Consider the following 18231-nt stretch of genomic DNA (forward strand, 5'->3'; position numbering starts at 1 on the left):
CATTTGGCGGTTTATACATATAATTGCTTATTGCTTCAAACTCTTCGAAATTTCCAAGTGAGCTTATTAATTTGTCATCGTCACCAAACTCCCAGTTAGAGCAGATCACCTTCCTGTTCGATCGCCATTCGCCCATAGTTGAAACTAATTGACTGTAATTAAACCTGATGTATGTCCAGTGGGGGCAAGACCACGTTCTAGGGTGGGGCTCAGCCCCGCCTGGCCACCCCCTGGCTACGGGCCTGCATGTCTGTTATAAGATTTTAACAGAACAGGGTGATCTAGAATAGATTGAACAGCGTCTGATTTGTACCCAATTTTTCATTAGCATTCTTGCAATAAAGATCATGCTTTTGATAAAGTGACTTCATCGGATCATTAAATTATTTCAGTTTCAGCTGGTTTCAGGTACAAGAAAGAAGAATGAAACTAATCGCTAACTATATATATTCAAGTGGGTTGATTAGATAATAAAGGTTAAATTGGTTCATTTACATTACAAACCCCCACCAATACAGATTGTATAAGTGATTTGTTTAACCTTTAGCTGCTGGCAATCTACTTTATTCTATGCTACTGCAAAAATGTACGTGATTTTGCCTTTTTTGATACATTCAGTGCTAAGCGCAAATATTTTGCATATTGCTACGATTGGTAGCCGGAGTCATCATATATGGAATCGTGCTCTCGCAATTGGCCTAACCGAGAAAGGCCACAATGTTACCCTGCTCACTCATACATCGGAAGACCAGAAACTGAAAAACTTCCATATTATTTTACTGGAAGGTATGAAAAATGCATGAAGATGAATAAAAATGTTGCAATTTTTCAGGTTTTTTTGAGAAAGGATTTGATGGTTTCAATTTAGATTCACTACCAGAAACAGACGCCCTTTCTGGTATAAAATTGTTGTACGATTTCTCACGTTACTCATGTGAGCACGACTTTCAAACAAAGGGTTTGAAAACCTTAATAAACTACCCAAAGGATTTTAGATTTGATCTAATCATTATCGATATCACCCTACAGCAGTGCCTCTACCCATTGATCGACAGATTTAACAATCCACCGTTGGTGGCTGTTACACCTTTTTTACTTCCACCTGTTTTGGCGCATATCTTTGGCAATCCCTTGCAAACTGCGTACATGCCTTACTACAGTACAAAGTATAGCGATAAAATGACCTTTCTGGAAAGAATTAAAAATTTTCTTCTCATCCATGCCGAAATTTTGTATAAACGGTATATTGGTACTCCAACGGAGTTAAATTTGGCAAGAAAGTATTTTGGTGAGCATATACGGGACTTTGAAGAAATTGAAAGGAATATATCGATATTAATAAGTAATTACGATCACATATTAGGCTTTCCTTTGGCATTAGCACCAAATATCATACCAGCAGGAGGATTGCATATAGCGCCAGTTAAACCGCTACCAAACGTAAGTGACTAGCTTAGTTGACTGTATTAATAGATATTACAGGACCTGAAAACGATTGCAGACAGCGCAAACGACGGTTTGATAGTATTCACATTGGGTAGTTACATAAGATCCGATCAGCTGAGTATCACGAAAAGAACTGCAATTCTGAACGCGTTTGCCAAACTTCCACAGACGATAATATGGAAATTTGAAAGCGAGATAAAGGGTCTTCCCAAAAATGTTATTGTGCGCAAATGGTTACCACAGAACGATCTTTTAGGTTGGTAGTAGATCGAATCTCGGACAGCTTACGAGCTTCCTATTGTAGGGCATCCAAAGGCCAAATTGCTCATTACACATGGAGGCGGACTAAGCACTCAGGAAGCAATGCATCATGGAGTACCAGTCATCGCAATACCCTTCTTTTCAGATCAACACGCCAACGCAGGAAAGCTGGTCAAGAGACAGATGGCTAAAATGTTGACGTACCACGAAATAACAACGGAAAAATTATATTCCGCAATAATGGAGATCATCGGCAATCCCATGTAAGTTACTGCTTTTTTTATTTGTTGGGCATCGATTATAGTCTATTCAGTTACAGCAAAAATATAAAGGAGTTGTCACTGAGGTATAAGGATCAGTCAGAAGAGCCACTAAAGAAAGCTGTTTATTGGGTTGAGTACGTGTTACGGCATGGTGGTGTGACGAATTTAAGTTTGGCCTCGAGGGATATGTCGATTTTTGAAGCAACAAGTTATGATGTTGTCTTGGTGGTGTTGTTAGGATTGTACCTTTTGTACTCATTAACTTTATTTGTATTTACTTGTATCAGATTTACATATCGCACGTTAAGTGGTAGGACGTAAATTGATTATTGACCCATTTTAAATTATTATTATTTATATTACATAAATGACGATAAAGAACCTGTAGGACCTGAAAATGAAATGTCACATACAAGTTGTAGAGATACCAAGTAACTGTGTGATAGTCCCTGTTTTTTTTATGGTCCAGGAACGTTGGGTCGCCTACCTACACTTCTCTCCATAATGGTTTTTGATTCAAGGAAGTACGATGAGACCAAAAGATTCTACGTCACCTTCCTATAATTCAACAGTCCTTCGTGTTTTTAAAGTTCTTTTTGCCTTGATCATCCACAAACGAATGTTTTAAAAAGGAAAGTATTTTCCTTTTCAAAAATAAAAAATTGATCAAAGTCCTCGTGTGAGATCGAAGGGACTTCAGCCACTTATATTTAAAAATAGAAGTCGTAAAGTAAGTTTATCAAATATATTTACTGTTTTTTCAAAAAAAGACGTACGACAATCGGCTTGTGGTAGGAAAAATAACATTAAATATAATCTATTAAGCAATGACTATAAGGCTTGTCGGAGGCTGCCGCATTCCCTTTGAGGATTTGACTTCACCACCAGTAAGATCGTGTCTGGGGCTACCACGTTCCCTTTGTTGGTACCTACTTTCGAATCCCCGTTCAGTCGCAATTCGCGTTTGAAGATTTGACTTTACCATCAGTAAGATGGTGTCGGGGGCTACCACATTCCCTTTGACGGTACCCACTTCCGACTTCCCGTTCACCCTAAATTCGCGTTTGAAGTTTTCACTCCACCATCAGTTAGATCTTGTCGGACGTTACCACATATCCTCTTTCGGTGCATACTTAGGTATATTGCACTCACATTTTGGTGGATTTCGCTAAAAACCTTCCACAAGAGAGTACTTAATTTTTGGGGTACTTCTCATTACTCGAGCTTCTATTAGCGACACGAGACAGAGAAACAGCGATTCGAGATTTACGAAACGTTAAACCGCGTGACAAAATTCGCAACGGAAGGTAAAAGGCGCCCGAAGTTGACCACCTCTCGTAGACGCGCGCGCGCGCGCCGTGCAAAAGGTCGTTAATTTCGCCCCGAGGACAAAAAGCAAAATTCCGCCACGCAGGAGATGTGCGCGTTTACAACATCTTTCCGACGACACCAATTTGAAAAGAGTCGGACCAAAACTATAGTAAAAGATAGGAAAAAACTGAAAAACCTTCACGTTAGTAAACTTCGCTCGAGGATGACGCCCAGATGTCCCCAACCCCACATCATATAGCCCTGTCCCTAAGGTTGACATATTATACGGCCTTGTAGATACACGTACACCCGTCGCCTTTCTACAAGAGTTCTTCTACGCGCCCACATTTGCTGCCAGCCAGCCAACCAAAGTGCGATTAAAAGCTACTTCTTTTACAAATAAATTTGCAAAAATGCGCTAAAAATTGGCTGTGGCTAGCATAGATACTACCCGCACGCAGATTCCTGGTGCTCCAAAACGTGTATTTCCGTCAAAAAAGTGGGGGAGGGGGTAAAAATAACTGAATGATGCAGTAATGAAGAAGCGGAAGCTAGCACATTTAGTAAGGGAGGTATTGTTTTGGGATAAAAAATGACCCCTCACTATTTTAACGGTAATACACACTTTGAAGCATCAGGAATCCGAATCAAACAAAATCTCGATGATGTTGATCGGTCTATCGGTCTGTCTGCCTGTACTCTCATTTCCGTCTAAACGGCGTTAATAGAATAAGTGTGAAAATTGCGAAAGAGGTGAAGAGTGGGGTGAAGAAGACGCGGCAGAAGAACTCGTGAAACAAGGGACGGTGATTGCAAAAGACGTGATTGAAACGTGAAGAAAGAAGGCGGACCAAACAAACAAAATGTAAAGAAAGTGCAAAGGAAAAGATGTGAAAGAAGAGGGTATGAAAGAATGGCCAAGGAGGCATAAAGTAAGAAAAGTGATAAAAGAGGTGAAGACAGATTTTTTAAAAGAAGTTATGTACTGGTATGTGAAGAAATTAGATATATCTAGGGGTAGAGTGAAACCCCCTGAAGGGAGACATGGAATACTCGATAAGGGTGTCTGAGAGGTCAAAATGGTATAAAGATGACATAAAGAACAATCATAATAGAAAACTGCCAGAAGCACAATGGAAAGTGAAGTTAAATAAAGAAATAACACAAGAGTAAAAGAAGAAAATGCGACGGAAGAAGACGTGCTGTTGTAAGATATGTGAAATTGGGGGTGCAAATGAGGTTCGAAAGCATCGTGGGGATATCACAAAGAAATGGATGCATATGCGAAAGAGATCTGCAAAAAGAATGAAAGCGGTATGAATGAATACGTTAAAGAAGATGCTGAATGGATGAAGAAAATTGATCCATGATGAAGTCGCAAAGAGGGTGAGAAGCTTGATGAAGACGTGAAAAATGAACGAGTGAGGGAGGATGGAGAAGTAATGGAACGAAGTCTAAAGAGGAGGGCCCAGGAAGCGGGATGTGCATGCAGCTAGAGGGAATGTAAAACCAGAGAAGTAGACGGAAGAGGACTTGGTTATGGTTATTTTCATTTTTGGTTGTAGAATAAACTTTGCTTGTGTGAAATCATGCAAATCGTGTGTTTATTCAATCCCTTTAACGACTCAGATATATGTCTCATGTTTAATTATGATTAATTTTGTTGATTCCTACTCAAAGTTCACTTCAAGTGTCTTCTTCAAAATTTGATAAGTGATCCTTTTGAATTTGATCGTAACCAGTGTTTGCTTTAAATTTGGAATTTAGAGGCGCAAAATTGAATTTTTTTATTGTGCCGCAAGATTAAGATCATCGGCGTCATTTAAAGTAATCCGTTCCAGTAATAAGGTACTAAATCTTCAAAGTAATATGACTTGTAAGAGATCTACGTGACCTTTGAACATTTTATTCTTAATGGTCTATTTACCAGAACGGGGTGATAAACACCACGACTCTGAAACAATCTGCGCGTAGACCTGGGGCTCTTATCTAACTTTTGCTTCATTAGCCGAGCGCAAAAGGGTATCGCTGCAATATGTATACAACATTTCGCTAATAATTAAACAAGTACCCGGTTTCATTTACTCGGTAGCAGATTATTTTTACATGAAGTAAACAAACTTTTTTTGGGTTATAATACTGTCGTCCTCGAGATTACTACCACTAAATATGCATTACCTTTAAATATGCATTACGATGAGTGTAAACAATAGAAGCTTCTTTTTTATCTATTATACACAAACCTAGAAGAGATATGACAATGTATAATTGAAGCTTCAATTTTTTTAACCTTTATTTCTAATAGTCGATACAGCATGAACGTGGTGCTCCTTTTATTAATAAGAATGGCCTTGAGCGCCAATATTTTGTATATCGTACCCCTTGGTTCTCCAAGCCACGTCATATGGAATCGGGCACTGGCGGTTAGTTTAAATGACAAAGGTCATAACGTCACCATGGTTACTCACACTGAAGAAAAACAGAAAATCAAAAACTTTCATACTATTTTACTGGAAGGTCAGTATACTTTTAGATTTTTAGTATAACATATGCTTCTACAAGAGTATTGTTTCAGGTTTCTACGAAAAAAAGTATGAAGCTCACAGTTTAGAGTCACTGTCAAAACGAGATGCGTTTTCTAACATTAAGGCAAGGTACGATTATTCATTTTATTCGTGCGTGCACGATTTAGAGACCGAAGGTTTCAAAACCTTACTGAATTACCCCAAGGATTTCAATTTTGCCCTGATCATTTTTGATATTACTAATGAGGGATGTCTTTACCCGTTGATCCAAAGATTTAACAATCCACCAGTGGTGGCAGTTACAACTTTCTTACTATCACCTGCTCTGGCGCATGTTTTTGGCAATCCCATGCAGGCCGCCTACTTCCCATTTTATAGTACGAAGCACACCGATAGAATGATTTTTGTGGAAAGGATGAAAAATTTTCTACTGATTCACTTTGAGATTCTATACAGAAGGTACATTAGTCTGCCAGCCGAGTTAAAATTGGCAAAACAATATTTTGGTGAAAATATTCGAGATTTTGAAGAGGTCGAACGAAATATGTCCTTATTGATATGCAATTATGACCCCCTATTAAGCTTTCCTTTGGCTTTGGCACCTAACATCGTTCCAGCGGGGGGTTTGCATATTGAGCCCGTTAAGCCACTACCAGTAGTAGGTGATTAATGTAGGTGGTACGACATTCTAATGTAAATATTGCAGGACCTAAAAAAGATTGTGGAGGACGCTCAAGAAGGTTTAGTTATATTTGCGTTGGGTAGTTACTTCCGGTCAGATCAGTTGAGTATTACTAAAAGAACTGCAATATTAGACGCTTTTGCAAAACTTCCCCAGACGGTGTTATGGAAATTTGAAAGTGAAATAACTGATCTTCCGAAAAACGTTTTTGTAAGGAAATGGCTACCGCAAAATGATCTTTTAGGTGAACTGATATAAAATCCGCGATTTGATTTTAGCTTGCTGTTTCTAGGAAATTGTAAAACGAAATTGTTAATTACACACGGAGGTGCACTGAGCACCCAGGAAGCGATGTACCATGGAGTACCAGTGATCGTAGTTCCATTCTTTATAGATCAGCATGCAAACGGGGAAAAACTTGCTGATAGACGTATGGGAAAAGTAGTGAGTTACCATGATATCACGTCAGAAAATTTATTTGCTGCTATCACAGAGGTCATCAACAATCCCATGTAAGATACTTTTTTCCGTTGTGTCCACTATACAGAGTTGTTTACCCAGGTACAGTAAAAATATAAAACAATTATCACAACTGTACAGAGATAGTCCAGACCATCCATTAGAACGAGCTGTTTATTGGGTTGAATTTGTGTTACGGCATGGAACAGCGAAACATTTTAATTTAGCATCGAGAGATATGTCGACATACCAGCTTGCTAGTTACGATGTCGTTCTCGTCTTGTTGTTAGGATTGTTTCTCCTATATGAATTAACGTTATTTATTTTCACCTGTTGTCGGTGGACTTATAGCATCAAATCTCCCGTAAATATAGCACTATAACACTCAAACAGAGTTGGTCCGCTTCTTTACTTCAATCTCCTCTTAAACCTCCTAATGTTTCGCTCACAATTCACTGATATTCTTCGTGCTCTCTTTAAACCCTTCACATCTCTTCCTCTGTCGCTTTGTCTATGCCTCTAGCCCCTTACCCTTTCTTTTATGCCTTTACACTTACGTGGGACCTCCAGTCACCATGATCCATATCATTTTCACTTCTCCTTCATGTTTTTTTCACACCACCTCTACGTCTAGTTAATTTAATTTCATCTGCATCTGCTATAATGCTAATATTGACAAACATTTTTTTAATTTGAGAGACTCGGTACGTGGGCTTGATCAACTTCAATCAATTACAAACAATTTTTTATGCAACTTTTGATTAATAACTAAAATAAATCTTGGGCACAAGTAGGAAAGTCTGAGATGAAAACTCTATTTGAGTCGCACAAAGGATTCAAATAAACGCATAATTAAGTTATCGACAATGAAACACATGAAGTAATTAAACCAAAATCCCTGAAAGAAAGAGAAGCTTACAAAACTTAATGACTTTAATGAAAGACAAACCTTTTATAAAGGTTTTACTAAGCTGACAACTCATTTGTTTACTCACACTCGAACTCACTTTTTCTGAATACGGACAAACCGTTGTAAAAACTTTTCACAAACTGTTACTTGACCATAACTTGAATGTTTTATTGAAATTGATAAACTTCTTCTGCACACTTAATTTTAAAACCGACGAACTGCGTCTTCAACAAAACAACTAGGGCAGCCGCTTCGTTTTTACGTTGATTCAAGTATTTAAGGGAACACCACTTATACTACAATATAAATTAATCTTTTTCTTCAGGATTTTTAAAACAATTAAACTTGATAACGCCATCCTCGAAGGAACGTGCCCCGCTCTCCCACTTACACCGAAAATAAGAATACGCGCGTTAAATAATTTTCGCCTCATAAGGCTCCCTATCGCAAAACCACCAAAACCAAAATATGACCAGATCTGTCTAACTAAGAATCAATTACAAGAGCGAGAAAATTTAAACAAGAAAATAATACGTAATTACAAACAATTCTAAAAGGAAAAAAAGACACTGAAATATCAAATTCAAGTAGAATAAACCAACTTTATGCTTATTCGTAAATAACCCCCCAGATTTACACTTAAGCCGGATTTATAGTTCCGTATCCGTAAGAACGTAAGAACGGAACCGTAAAATCTTACGTTAACGAAAATTATACGATTTATAGTTACCGTAGTGGTAAGAGATGAGCATGCGCACTAGTGCGAAACGAATTCTGTCATTGTATGTCATCTGTCAGTAAGAGTAACGTGCATTTCAAAATAATAATAACCAACAAAGTGTCAATAATTATTGTAAATAAACGAAACGAACGTCAGAATAAACTCAACTGTTTGAATTATCCGAGTACTACCGAACACAAGCGCGTGAGCACGATTTACCGTAAGAAATAAGATTTGGGCATTTCCTACGTACCGTAACCGTTCTAACGCAACGTTAACGCGAACTATAAATGTTCACACGCAACAAGTAGGGTTTAATTCCAAACGTTACGGTACGGTGTTGCGGGTACGGAACTATAAATTCAGCTTTAATCTCTATACATAAAAATGAACCCCTGTTTTTACTGGTCACGCAATAACTTTAGAACGACTTTACCGATTTCATTCATCTTTTTTTTTTAAGTGTTCTAATACTGTGTAGAAGGTTCTTACGGCAAGAAAAACTAAGAAAATCGCGCAGAAAATTGGAAAATTGGAGAAAACTTAACGACTATTTAAACATCGCGCGTTTGACGGTGCGGCAGCAATTGTTTTAACAGCTACATCGATCGGCATATATCCGTCAAAATAGTTATTTGTTTCATTAGAACAAAAAATGTCAGTTTTCGGGACGAGGAAGATAGTTGCTGGACGACGCGATAGCGAAGTCCAGCAACCTTCCAAGTGCAGAGCGCATCGTGCAATTTTATAAGCCAATAGGTCCTTTGGAAGGATCTCCGAAGAGCCACCGTTCCATTGCGCAGCCTTTCCGAGAAAGAAAACAAGGTAGATGAAAATTTCCACGGCGGAACACCTCGTGTTACTGGGTAGAGGTGGTGGCAACGCAGTCAACAAGTATCCATGTGTTCATGGCGGCCAGTATACATTTTTTCACTTTGAAGGCGACTGGCAAAGTGTAAGACCCCACTAAATAAATTGGCGTATTGCCTTTTTCGTTCTTTAAATATTAAATGTAGAGGTGTAAAAATTTCGCAATGTCTCAAGAACATTTTTTGCAAAAAAAATCGTATATTTAAATATATAAGGGTTGATTTAGCCCGCTATTTCGCAGCCAGGTCTGCAATTCTGTAATGTTTAGGTATTATTGGAAAAGTATTGGGCAAGTTTACAGCGTTCCTCAAATACCTACCAGCTCTCCTACTAAATGTTCTATGCCGAATGCATCATATTCATAACTACTGATATGATAATAGGTGCTGAATTGCATTTAATAATAGTACATTATATATCAAGGTAGAGAAGTCCACTATTATTGCCTGAGCACCAAGATTACATCTCGAGGCGCTTGCGCCGAGGGGTGAAAGGTGCGAAGGCAATAATAGACTTCTCTACCGTGGTATATATACTATTTTTTTCACTACTAGCACTTGAAATCCTCTAAATTAACATATTATATTGATAGAGAGTTAACGGTTGGACAGAATTGTTTGTTTCTTAATTTAACATGTCAATCAAGTACGTGGAAGTACAAGTCAAACAGGCCGTATTTTGTTCTGTCATTGAGATTTTTCAAAGAGTAATTTCGTTCGATTTTTTTCAAAATGTGATAATTTTAGGTATGTAATTTCTCTGGAAATTGCGAATGGTGGCAATCGTTTTAGAGAACTTGTCTAAACGTTCATTGAGCGAAATTTCGGGTTGTGTTTTCTAAAAGTGACAGCGTGACAGTTCTCATTATTGACTACTAGTTAATATAGTTTAAAATTATTAACCACTTTGAACAAATGCCGAGAAAGCCTACTTTACAAGTGGAAAAAAGGTTAATAATCATGTCATCAGACGCTAGTAGTGAAAAAAAACAAATAGATATGGACCTACACATCCTTAATTTATAACAATTTTAAATAATAGATAACATGAATAACTAATGAATGCTCTACATCTCTGTGTCTTAAAAAATCCGTATAGTGGCATCTGCAAAATTATTTTTGTTGTACGTTTTTACTTAGACACAAACATAATTTCGTCCTTCTTTGCCAAATACTTGTAATGTGTTTGGAAAGTAATGGATTCTTATTATAGGTTTTCGATCGTCCTTCAAAGCACAATTTTTTGTACTCCAGGCCATGTCCAAAGTGCCTGTGCAAGAGTAGGCGTGATGACGGAAAAACAGGGCTCATAGCATTGCGCTCACTAGAACTATCATCTGTCATAAATATTGAAGGACAGCCTTGTTCGCCAAAACCATTCATTCCTATATGGTTTTTTAAACAACTAAAGGCTAGAGCATAATTGCTTTTCGTTTTGAATATAAGTAGGTATGTAATAAACATGCTAGAATGGGACAAACCAAGGGACAACCAGAAGTGCCTCTTTCGGACCGCGTGGATATACGCTGTCGTTGTAGTCTCGCATCAATCGTTCCTGGGCGGGTGTTTCGACTCGAATTCTCTCCAGTGCGTCCGACAGGGTGCGTGCGTGTTTGTTGCTTCGTTGGATTTCCTTGACCTGCTCGGCTATTTTTGCGACCTCGATGCTGGGAGGTTCGTCGGCGTTGGTTGGTTTGGGAATGGGCGGAACCATTCTATCGGCATCTCTGCAGGCTGCCCGAAGGGTTGCGGGAGAGATAGTCGGGTAGATCATTTGTTTAGTCCGGGCAGTGGACGATGGAGTCCCCAACGTGTTAATTTGCTGCCCTCGGCCTTTGTGCGGTCCAGTCATAATAGCGATCGGCTGTGCGCCGGCGATGGTCTCTTTTAGTTTTTGGAATGATCGTTTGGGCGATTTGTTCCATCGGAAGGAGTGCTTTGTTTGAGTAACTCGTGGAGCGGCGCTAGCAGATCTGTGCATTGTGGGACGTATTCCCGAAGTCAGTTCGTTAAGTTCAGGAAACTGCGGAGTTGTTTGCTGAAAGTGGGTTTTTCGGCGGCGCGGATGGCTTCGATTGGTTCGGTTTTGGACACCACAATTGAGGTCATTGACCTTAGATGAAATTGAAAATGTTATTCAACACCACAATAATTGTGGTCATTGACCTGGGAAGACCTCGAACATGTAATATAATACCATGTAGTCATTAACCTCGTATGCCCTTAAAAATATAATTTAATATTGGGACAATCACCTCGGATGACATTGAAAATGTATGGCGGCCAATGACTACGGATGACCTTGAAAATGTAATTTGATAACAAACCAGTGGGGTCAATGTCCTCGGATGACCTACTTTCCAAGGTCACCACCAGATGGCGAGCGACCTTGAACTGAACCAGGAACCCCCCTGTATATCTACTCGGATGGGATCTTCCCATGTGTCGGAGAACACGATTATGTATCCCGCTAGGACCTAAGTCATCAATTTTTGGGGCGTTTTTAAGCCCAAAGGGCATCATAGCTTGCACCGTCGGTGGTAGAGGAGGCGGTAAGTGGTTTCGAGTCTGAGTCAAGACATACTTTTCAGTATCCCGATTTTTGGTCACTTACGGAGAAGACTTTGGCGGTTCCCAGGTTGCGGAGCGTCTCCTAGATGATCGGGAACCTGGATTTTCCGTCTTTCTTCTTAACCAACACGATGGGCGAACAGTACTCGGACGTGCTAGGTTCAATTATTCCGGTCGCCAGCATTGCATCGACTTCGCCAGCGATTCGTTTCTTCCCTGGGGAATACTTATACGGGGGAAGGGAGTATCTTGGCGCAGCCGAATTTGGTGAGTGGTAGAACCAGTGGTGACGCCTGCGATATATAGAGTTGGTGGTCCAGGTCTGCTAGACTAGCTGTTGTGTCGGCGCATTGCCCAATCTCCGAAACGAGCTCTTTTCTTACAAAATTGTGCGTCGACCATGTGTCCAATAGGGCTACCACGTCCGTGCCGTCCACACGGTTGGGAAGTTGGGTTCGGCTTTGAACGGATTAATTTTGGATGGTCCCTGCGGCTGGAAGACTGGGCAATTCAGGTGAAAATGGTACTCCTGGCAGTGGTGACACTTGGGAGTATTGACTAGACGTTCGGAGTGTTGGAGTGCCCTGGGCGGAGGCTTTGTGGTCGTCTTCAATGCTACTGGTGAAACGTACCAGGTCAATGGTGCCTTCCCACGTAGAAGGAAGTTGGCCCTTTTGTTCTCTGTGAAGAAGAACTCATTTACTCTGTTATTCTATTGCATCAAAGGGTACCCTAAAGAACATAAGAACCGTTCCATATTTTAATAAAGATTATTAAGTTATTATTTATTCCTTTATCCTTCTCTTCTGGGATTGTTTGGTTCCATTTCTTATGTACTTATGCATTCTTTCTTCACGTTTGGATCACGTCTTCTGTAATTACCTACCGTCTCTTGTTTCGCGAGTTCTTCAACCACGTCTCTTCTTTCGTGATTATTTTATGTTTTGTGTAGGTCATTCGCAATTCTCTCACTCCTTTTCTCCTTTAAAAAGCACATAAAAACTATGCAAACAAAAAAGTCATTTACACGTGCTGGGAAATGAGCAGTAAGCTATTACGCAATTCGACAATGGATTCTTTGGGAATCTTTATATTGCACATTTATCCAGTATACTACCTTCTCTAGTCCGGTAATTAAAAACAATAATGCGCCAATATGCAGTTTGTGATACTATTAATTGTCTAAAACAGTCACCGGAAAGACGGTCATCCCTTTGTTTGGAGTCATCTACGCCCATTATTGTGTGTAACTCACAATAATTAATATCAGAAAATACCTTAGTTATCAGCTACCTAGATAATAATCTTGTAGGTAGTACATCAGGGGTGGCCAAACCTTTGATTTGTGATAAGTCTACTTGCGTTCATAAAAATCTTGTGATCGAACGTTTTACAAGAGAGAAATAAGTAAGAAAGTATTTATTAAATATAATAGTTTCAAAATTCGAATTTTTTTTGTTAATTTTTGGGTAGATGTTTTGCACTGCACATTCTCCACAAGATTTTCATACTGGGAGGTGTAAGATGTAACTGTGAATATAGACTCGCAAAGATCGGTAGAACCAAAAAATGATGTTAAGTATAAACCTACCTCCCTTAGACACGGGAACTTTACAAAACTCAGGGCTTAATGCCTAGCTTTAAAAAATATGTCTAAGTCAAAAATATGCCTTTGTATATTTGCACATTTTTCTAATTAATTCATTTATCACGCGTGGGCTACCTTAATTACCTTCGCGATCTACTGGTAGACCACAGTCGACCTCTGGGTCACCCCTGTTGTACATTGATTTTAAATTAGTTAATTTCTGTTATTACACGCTCCCACCATAATGAACACAAGCTGTTATATAATTCCTTTTAACCTTCAGTTCTATTAAAACGATACAACATGAAAGTTATTATCCTTCTATTGTTAGTAAAATCAGTGTTAAGTGCCAATATTTTGCATATTGTACCTCTGGGAACCCGAAGTCATCATATATGGAATCGGGTTTTAGCGCTTGGATTAGTTGAGAAGGGCCACAACGTCACCATGATCACTCATACTAAAGAAAAAGGAAAATTCGAAAACTTTCATGTCATTATATTAGAAGGTCGGTATCACCTTTTTAGAATAACATCAATAATAAAGTTTTAGGTTTTTTTGAGAAAGTACACGACTCCTTCACTTTGGATTTTCTAACCGAAACGAATGAGTTTCTTGACGTAAAGAAAACCTATGATTTTTCACTATATTCGTGCGAACACGATTTCTCCACAGAGGGTTTCAGAACAATATTGAATTACCCTAAGGATTTTATTTTTGACCTGATAATTATCGATATTACCCTGGGGCAATGTTTCTACCCGTTAATTGAACGATTCGGTAATCCGCCAATAGTGGCAGTTACACCTTTCAAGTTACCTCCTGTTTTCTCCCACGTTTTTGGAAACCCTTTGCAAGCTGCGTTCGTGCCTTTCTATAGTACAAATTACTTAGATAGGATGTCCTTTCTACAGAGAATTAAGAATTTTGTTCTTACACACTTTGAAGTGTTTTACCGAAAATACTTTGGCTTGCCCGCCGAGTACAAATTGGCAAAAAAGTATTTTGCAGAAGATATTCGTCCATTCGAGGAGGTCGAGAGGAATATGTCGATATTGATAACTAGCTATGATCCAATATTAGATTTTCCTATGGCTTTGCCACCGAATATAATACCGGCAGGAGGGCTACATGTACAACCCGTCAAACCACTACCAGATGTAAGTGATTAATTTAAACGGACCACATTACCAAAGTGTTGTAGGATCTGAAAAGAATTGTAGACGACGCAAAACATGGTTTAATAGTATTTACGTTAGGGAGCTATTTAAGATCAGACGATCTTAGCAGCACGAAAAAGTCAGCAATATTAAACGCTTTTGCCAAACTTCCTCAGACGATATTTTGGAAATTTGAGAGTGAAATAGAGAATTGCCCAAAAAATGTGATTGTCCGAAAATGGTTACCACAGAATGACCTTTTAGGTAGGCTAACCGCTAATATTATAGACCGTAATGAATTGATTTGTAGGTAATCCCAAAGCTAAATTGCTCATCACTCACGGAGGCGCATTGAGCACTCAAGAAGCGATGCACCATGGAGTGCCGCTCATCGTTATACCTTTTTTTATAGATCAGCACGCTAACGGGGAAAAGCTTGTTGACCGAAATATGGGCAAAGTATTGAGGTATAATGATATAACTTCAGAAAATTTATATGCTGCGGTTACGGAGGTGACCAGCAACCCCATGTAGGTAATTTGAATTGAAAGTTGTGCCATACAAACTATTCCACATAGGTATACTAAAAATATAAAGCAGTTATCCCAAAGGTTCAAAGAAGCACCCGAAGGTCCGTTGAAAAGAGCTGTTTATTGGGTTGAATATGTGTTGCGACATGGAAGCCTGGAGTATTTAAATTTGGCTTCCAGAGATATGTGGATATATCAAGCTGCAGGTTACGATGTTATATTTGGGCTGCTGTTAGGCATATGTCTCATTTATGCATTACTGTCATTTATATTTACATGTTTTAGATTTATCTATAATTTAATATGTTAAATTGGATGTATAACATTTTAATGCTTTAGTAAGAAGTTGTCACCGTAAGGTGGCGTTCATCAGTAGGTACGTACTGGAAGGGGAGCTAAAATCGGGTCTACCTTCCCTTCAGTCGGAAAGATTTGAAATTTGGTATGTTAGTTCAGTTTTACGTCCTGAAAAACATTTTAAGTTTGAGACATCGTGCTGTTCTGGGAAACGTCGCCATTCTGTTAAAATGGCGGTAAAAATAGCATTTAGGTTGCTTCCTCCCACAAAGTCCCTATTACAAAAATTGTAAAGGACTAAATTCTCTACAAGTTTTGTCAACTGTATTAATCGAAAAAGGTGTGAAAGCAGAGCACGTACCCCCCCTCCTCCTCCTGCTTCCCATCCGAAAAAATTCATACTCAATTTTTGTGTATAACTATGTAACTAACCAATTTGAAATTTAAAAGCATAAAAACATTGAAAATTTGTATTACGTTGAGCCCATAATATTTGACCCTTTCGGTGCCCATGCTCATTTTCCAACTAATTGTGTGTACAGTACAAGCAATAGAATCAATTTATTGTATTCCTGGGTTAGGGTTAATTTATTTTTACTTATTTGTTTAACCGGACACCATACAGAATAAGAAAATTCCAATTCGGAAGAGTTTAACAAATTATGTAAAATTTTGAAAACAAAAATTGTGGATGCGATGAACCATCGGGTTTCTATTTAACGCCGTTATTTTTAAGCCGAAAATACTATTTAAGTAATTAAGCTGGGTACCGTAAGAGATCAAATGTGGATAATTGTGGGTTGTCCTAAAAAACATTACTCGGAAGAACTTTTTCTGCACTTTTTCGATCATCATGTCTGAGTATTTGAGAGCAGATACATGCAGCATACTCAAGCTTGGATCTAATAAGCGCATTAAGGTTAGCATTGTGTAGATATTTGTGAAATTGAGTGCATTTCTGATTATGAATCCAAAAAGTTTGTAGCACTCATTTGTTAGGTATTCAGTACGTGTAAGTTGAAGTTAAGGTTGGTATTGAAAAACACATTTATCTTATAATAATTAAAAAGTAAAAGATTTTTCCATCTAGTAAATGTTAGGATCTTACAGTTATCAATATTTTTCATAATACATATCTGTTAAACTGACGTAACTAGTAATATCAATGTGATTGATAAGATTACTTATAACGGCCTTGGCCTGTTAAATTCCAAAACGTGCGTAAACAAAGTTTCTGGCGCAACGAGAAACGACAACTTGATATTTATTTGGAATGTTATTTTCTAAATTTGAAATTCTGCTCTTTTCGTAGATATTAACATAAACATTGTATAAATACAATTGTAAAGGCATCCGCAATGGTTCTGGCGTCCGTTAACGAGGTGTTTTTGGACTCAAAAACTTGAGGAAGTCTATTCTTGACTTGACGTGGCTCCAGAATTTATTGGAATTCTTCCACAGATTCATTTCAGTTTGATTAATGTACCTCTTATTATTAACTACAACGTAGAGCTGTTCAGGTTCTGGCATCTTTAGGTTATAGAGACGATTGTCGTCAAGCATTTATCGATCTCAGAATCTTAACACTTCCTTGTATTTATATTCTTGAAGCCCTATGCTATGCTAAACGAAATATATCTCTTTACACACAACAAGTTGACGTACATACCTACTCATCACACAAGAAAAAAAACAATATCCGTACTGATCTATGCAGACTATCAAACTCACAAGGAAGAGTACAGTACCAATCCAAACATTTATATAACTGCCTTTCCTTAGATATAAGGGTTTTAGACTACCCCATATTTAAGAGACGCATAAAAAATTTTCTTCTATGTAGCGCATTTTATTCTTTTAACGAGTTTGTGGCTAGTGGTAGATTATGTAATTAGTTAGCGTTTTTATTACGATTTTACTGTTTTTACCTGTCTGTTTTTAGTTTGTTATATTGTTTGTTATATACTATTATTTTTAATGCTTAATGTAATTTCCCGTTTCTTTTGACGAGTGTACCTTCTCACAATTAAATATTACTATTATTTTTATTATGATGATCCATGGTTTTTTTAAGAGAACAACTAGGAAGTCACTGTGACTGGAGAGCGATATATCAACATGGTTCAATGACCGCTTTACGGCCTCACTTTTCAGGGCGAAAGGCGGTCTGCATTGGCCGACGCGGTTCCCTGATTTAACCCTCTACGACCGTGGGGTTATCGTAAGTCATTGGTCTACAACGATCATCCCTAATGAATTGAAAAACAATATATTAGTCAGGCTGTTGCCAACGTAAAATGTAAGATGTAGGCAGGTGAAGGCACAGAGGGAACGAAGATATTTTTTTGCTTGAGTCACTATCAATTTATAGCGTAGATCTAAATAAGGACAGATGGAGAGCCAAGTGGACCAAAATGCTTTTTTATCGCACAAGAGCCCCTTCTATAATATTTTTTTTACCAAAATTTTACATTAGCACTCTCCGGAAAAATTAAATTGTTACAGTTACAGTACAACTTGGAAATTAAAATACTCGACCCTAAACGGGCCTCGCACTTCAGTATTTCCTCGCCAGTAATGTATCATTTTCTTGACTTTTATGTAAATAATTATTAATTTCTGATCGAATGACACCAAT

The 18231-nt window shown here is 38.3% G+C and overlaps 3 protein-coding genes across 3 annotated transcripts; all 3 read left to right on the forward strand.

Moving 5' to 3' along the window:
• Positions 1-517: 517 nt before the first annotated feature.
• Positions 518-2951, forward strand: LOC116160160 (UDP-glucuronosyltransferase 2B17-like). The gene is made up of 5 exons (XM_031473297.1): positions 518-786; positions 833-1440; positions 1483-1702; positions 1751-1970; positions 2021-2951. Exons 1-5 carry the CDS (start codon positions 585-587, stop codon positions 2289-2291), a joined length of 1521 nt encoding a protein of 506 aa, XP_031329157.1. The 5' UTR covers positions 518-584; the 3' UTR covers positions 2292-2951.
• Positions 2952-3825: 874 nt separating this feature from the next.
• On the forward strand, positions 3826-8100 carry LOC116160558 (UDP-glucuronosyltransferase 2B17-like). Its single transcript, XM_031473780.1, has 5 exons — positions 3826-5798; positions 5857-6464; positions 6513-6732; positions 6781-7000; positions 7050-8100. The coding sequence occupies exons 1-5, from the start codon at positions 5597-5599 to the stop codon at positions 7327-7329; spliced, it is 1530 nt and encodes a 509-aa protein (XP_031329640.1). The 5' UTR covers positions 3826-5596; the 3' UTR covers positions 7330-8100.
• A 5351-nt stretch (positions 8101-13451) lies between these two features.
• LOC116180962 (UDP-glucuronosyltransferase 2B15-like) lies at positions 13452-16741 on the forward strand. Its single transcript, XM_031501161.1, has 5 exons — positions 13452-14114; positions 14159-14766; positions 14811-15030; positions 15077-15296; positions 15345-16741. The coding sequence occupies exons 1-5, from the start codon at positions 13910-13912 to the stop codon at positions 15604-15606; spliced, it is 1515 nt and encodes a 504-aa protein (XP_031357021.1). The 5' UTR covers positions 13452-13909; the 3' UTR covers positions 15607-16741.
• The last annotated feature ends 1490 nt before the right edge of the window (positions 16742-18231 follow it).

The sequence above is a fragment of the Photinus pyralis genome, unplaced genomic scaffold, assembly GCF_008802855.1.
Source record: "Photinus pyralis isolate 1611_PpyrPB1 unplaced genomic scaffold, Ppyr1.3 Ppyr1.4_LG1, whole genome shotgun sequence".
Taxonomy (NCBI): domain Eukaryota; kingdom Metazoa; phylum Arthropoda; class Insecta; order Coleoptera; family Lampyridae; genus Photinus; species Photinus pyralis.